The 2,548-nt window shown below is 44.0% G+C and overlaps 1 protein-coding gene across 1 annotated transcript in view; it reads left to right on the top strand.

Annotated features, from left to right (window-relative positions):
• VAX1 (ventral anterior homeobox 1) overlaps nucleotides 1–2,212 on the top strand; it is a 31,924-nt gene extending 29,712 nt beyond the window's left edge. The window contains exons 4-5 of the mRNA XM_014945211.1: nucleotides 819–880; nucleotides 1,998–2,212. Coding sequence (XP_014800697.1) covers nucleotides 819–880; nucleotides 1,998–2,212 — 277 coding nt within the window. The remainder of the gene's footprint in view (nucleotides 1–818; nucleotides 881–1,997) is intronic.
• The last annotated feature ends 336 nt before the right edge of the window (nucleotides 2,213–2,548 follow it).

The raw sequence follows: 2,548 nt of genomic DNA, 5'->3' as shown, positions 1-2,548 counted from the left end.
GGAATGTTCCCATATTTTTTTTTTTTTTTTCTGACAAATGGAATAGAAAAAAAACAGGAATGGTTTATTTTTTTTAATTTTTTTTTTTTTTTTTAAATTTCCTCTCCCCCCCCCCAGACTTCAGTGACTCCAAAGCACAAAGGTTTGGGGGCTCCACCTTTCAGCCCCCGTTTCACCCACACGCACCGCACCACAGCCCCCCGGGGACCGTCCTCGCCGTTTGCCCTTAACACCAGCCAGGAAAACCTCCAGCAACTTCTCTTTTCTTTTTCTTTTTTTTTTAATTATTTTTTTTTTATCATAAATCTTGACTGTGGGAAGGGCCGGAGCGGACTGCCTCGAAAATCCACGCACGAAGCGGGGAGACAGAAACCAGTGGCTGCAGAGACTTTGAATAAAACTGTCTCTCCCTTCAATTTTTTTTTTTCCTCGCATTCCCACGGGCCAGTCCTGCAGACCTTATCTGCAAAAGCAAATCTGCAGATAAATAATGGAAGTCGCGACTCGATTTGCATCCAGATCTGTTGCGACGGTAATTTTTCCTCTTTTTTTTTTTTTTTCTCCCTATTTGATTTTTCCAAATAATTTCAATGCGCATCTAAATAAAAAAAAAATATCTTTAGCCTTCCTTCCTCCTAAAATAACCCTCTCGTATATCGCTCACACTTCATTTAAAACGAACGTAAAATATAAAAAGCGTATCTTTTATTGTTATTTTTGTACTTTAAAAATACATCTATGTAATAATCTTTTTTTTTTTTTGCCTTCATATTTCTTACTGCTATTTTCTTCACAAGCATATGTATTTCACCTTCTAGTATTCCGGATCGAATATTTCCTGTTCAATTTCGGTACTTGAATTTGCCAGAAAAGGGATACTGTACTTAGCTAGTTCTTTGGAAAAAAAAAAATTCTTTACTTTGGTTTTAAGTTTCTTTTCTTTCTTTAAACTTTAACACATGGCGTTTACAAACTGTATAAATACGTGCCACCAAACTGTAACCAAAAAAAAAAAAAATTTTACAAAAAGTGGAATGGTTGCTGTAGTGTATAGAATTAATTATAGACCAGAACTGGACAGAAGGAGCTGGACAGAAAGAAAATAGTAATTTTATTGTAAATTATTTACGTCTGAAGTTTCTAGGCAACTAGTTGAAGAAAATAATGAATGAATCGAGCGCTGAGCCCTTGCTACTAACTTTTGTTCTGAATGTTTTGGATATTTGGATGTTTTGTATTTATGTGGTGAGAGTGAAATATATTATATCTATATGATGACGGAATTAGGTGTATTTTCGTCTTATATTCGTAGCACCCAAACTACCTTCATCTGATACGTGCGCTGCCAGAAAAAAAAATAATAATCCCATCCCTTCGGAACCCTCCCATTTTTAATTTTTTTTTAAAAATTCTATTTTTAATTTTGAAGCGGGGAGGGTGTGAAGTCCATTCCGTGGAGCGGGATCTCTTCTTCCCGGGGCAGTTTGGGGCATTCCCGGGTCTCCTCCCTGGCTCCTCCGCACCCAGCCCTCGCAGCGCTCCCGGCTCCCGCGGGTCCCTGGCCGTGGCCGGGGCTGCGCGGAGCGGCGCGGAACCCCGCGGGGAGAGGAGCCGGGTGCCCGGTCTGCCCGGGTGCCACCGCCGGGCTCCGCCGATCGCCTCTGCGCCGCTCCCCCGGGTCTGCGGCCGGTGCCGGGCCCGGCAGGCACTTAGGGATGCACCTACATATGTGCGTTCCTCTCTATATAAAAGCACATACAAATATATACATATATATATATATATATATATGTTTGAATGGATAAAAATGGCTATTTACAAGTATTTTCTAAACAGTCCTCGCTCTGCTGGGCCAAGCAGGCACTTAGGGATGCACATACATATGTGCGGTCCTCTCTATATAAAAGCAGATACAAATATATCTACATATATATATATATATATATATATATGTTTGAATGGATAAAAATGGCTATTTATAACGATTTTCCAAACAGTTCTCTCTCTGCTGGGCCTGGACCACGGGCTGTTCGGGCTGCCGGTGCCCGCCCTGTTGGGCTCGGTGGCCGGGCGACTGTCCTCGGCCCCTTTGGGGGTGGCCGGTTCGCTGGCGGGCAACTTGCAGGAACTGTCGGCCCGTTACCTCAGCTCCTCCGCCTTCGAGCCCTACTCCCGGACCAACAATAAAGAGAGCGCTGAGACAGGCACTTAGGGATGCACATACATATGTGCATACCTCTCTATATAAAAGCACATACAAATATATATACATATATATGAATATATATATGCTCAAATGGATAAAAATGGCTATTTATAAGTATTTTCCAAACAGTTCTCGCTCCCAGAGAGACCCGGCAGCTCAGCCCTGAGAGTCCTTTGCTGGGAAGCCGGAGCAGGGCAGAACCCCTGTTTTTTCAGGACACCACCCCCGAGGCCCTGCCTCCTCCGGGGGCCACAGCGAGGTGACAAACTGGGGGTCCCTGTGGCACCGGGACACCTGCCCACTCCGTGGCTTCCCCCCGGCTACGGGTCCCACTGCAGCCTT

Source organism: Calidris pugnax, unplaced genomic scaffold (assembly GCF_001431845.1).
Source record: "Calidris pugnax isolate Ruff unplaced genomic scaffold, ASM143184v1 scaffold89, whole genome shotgun sequence".
NCBI lineage: Eukaryota > Metazoa > Chordata > Aves > Charadriiformes > Scolopacidae > Calidris > Calidris pugnax.
The sequence above is the reverse complement of the archived record's forward strand: the minus strand, read 5'-3'. Positions and strand labels throughout refer to the sequence as shown.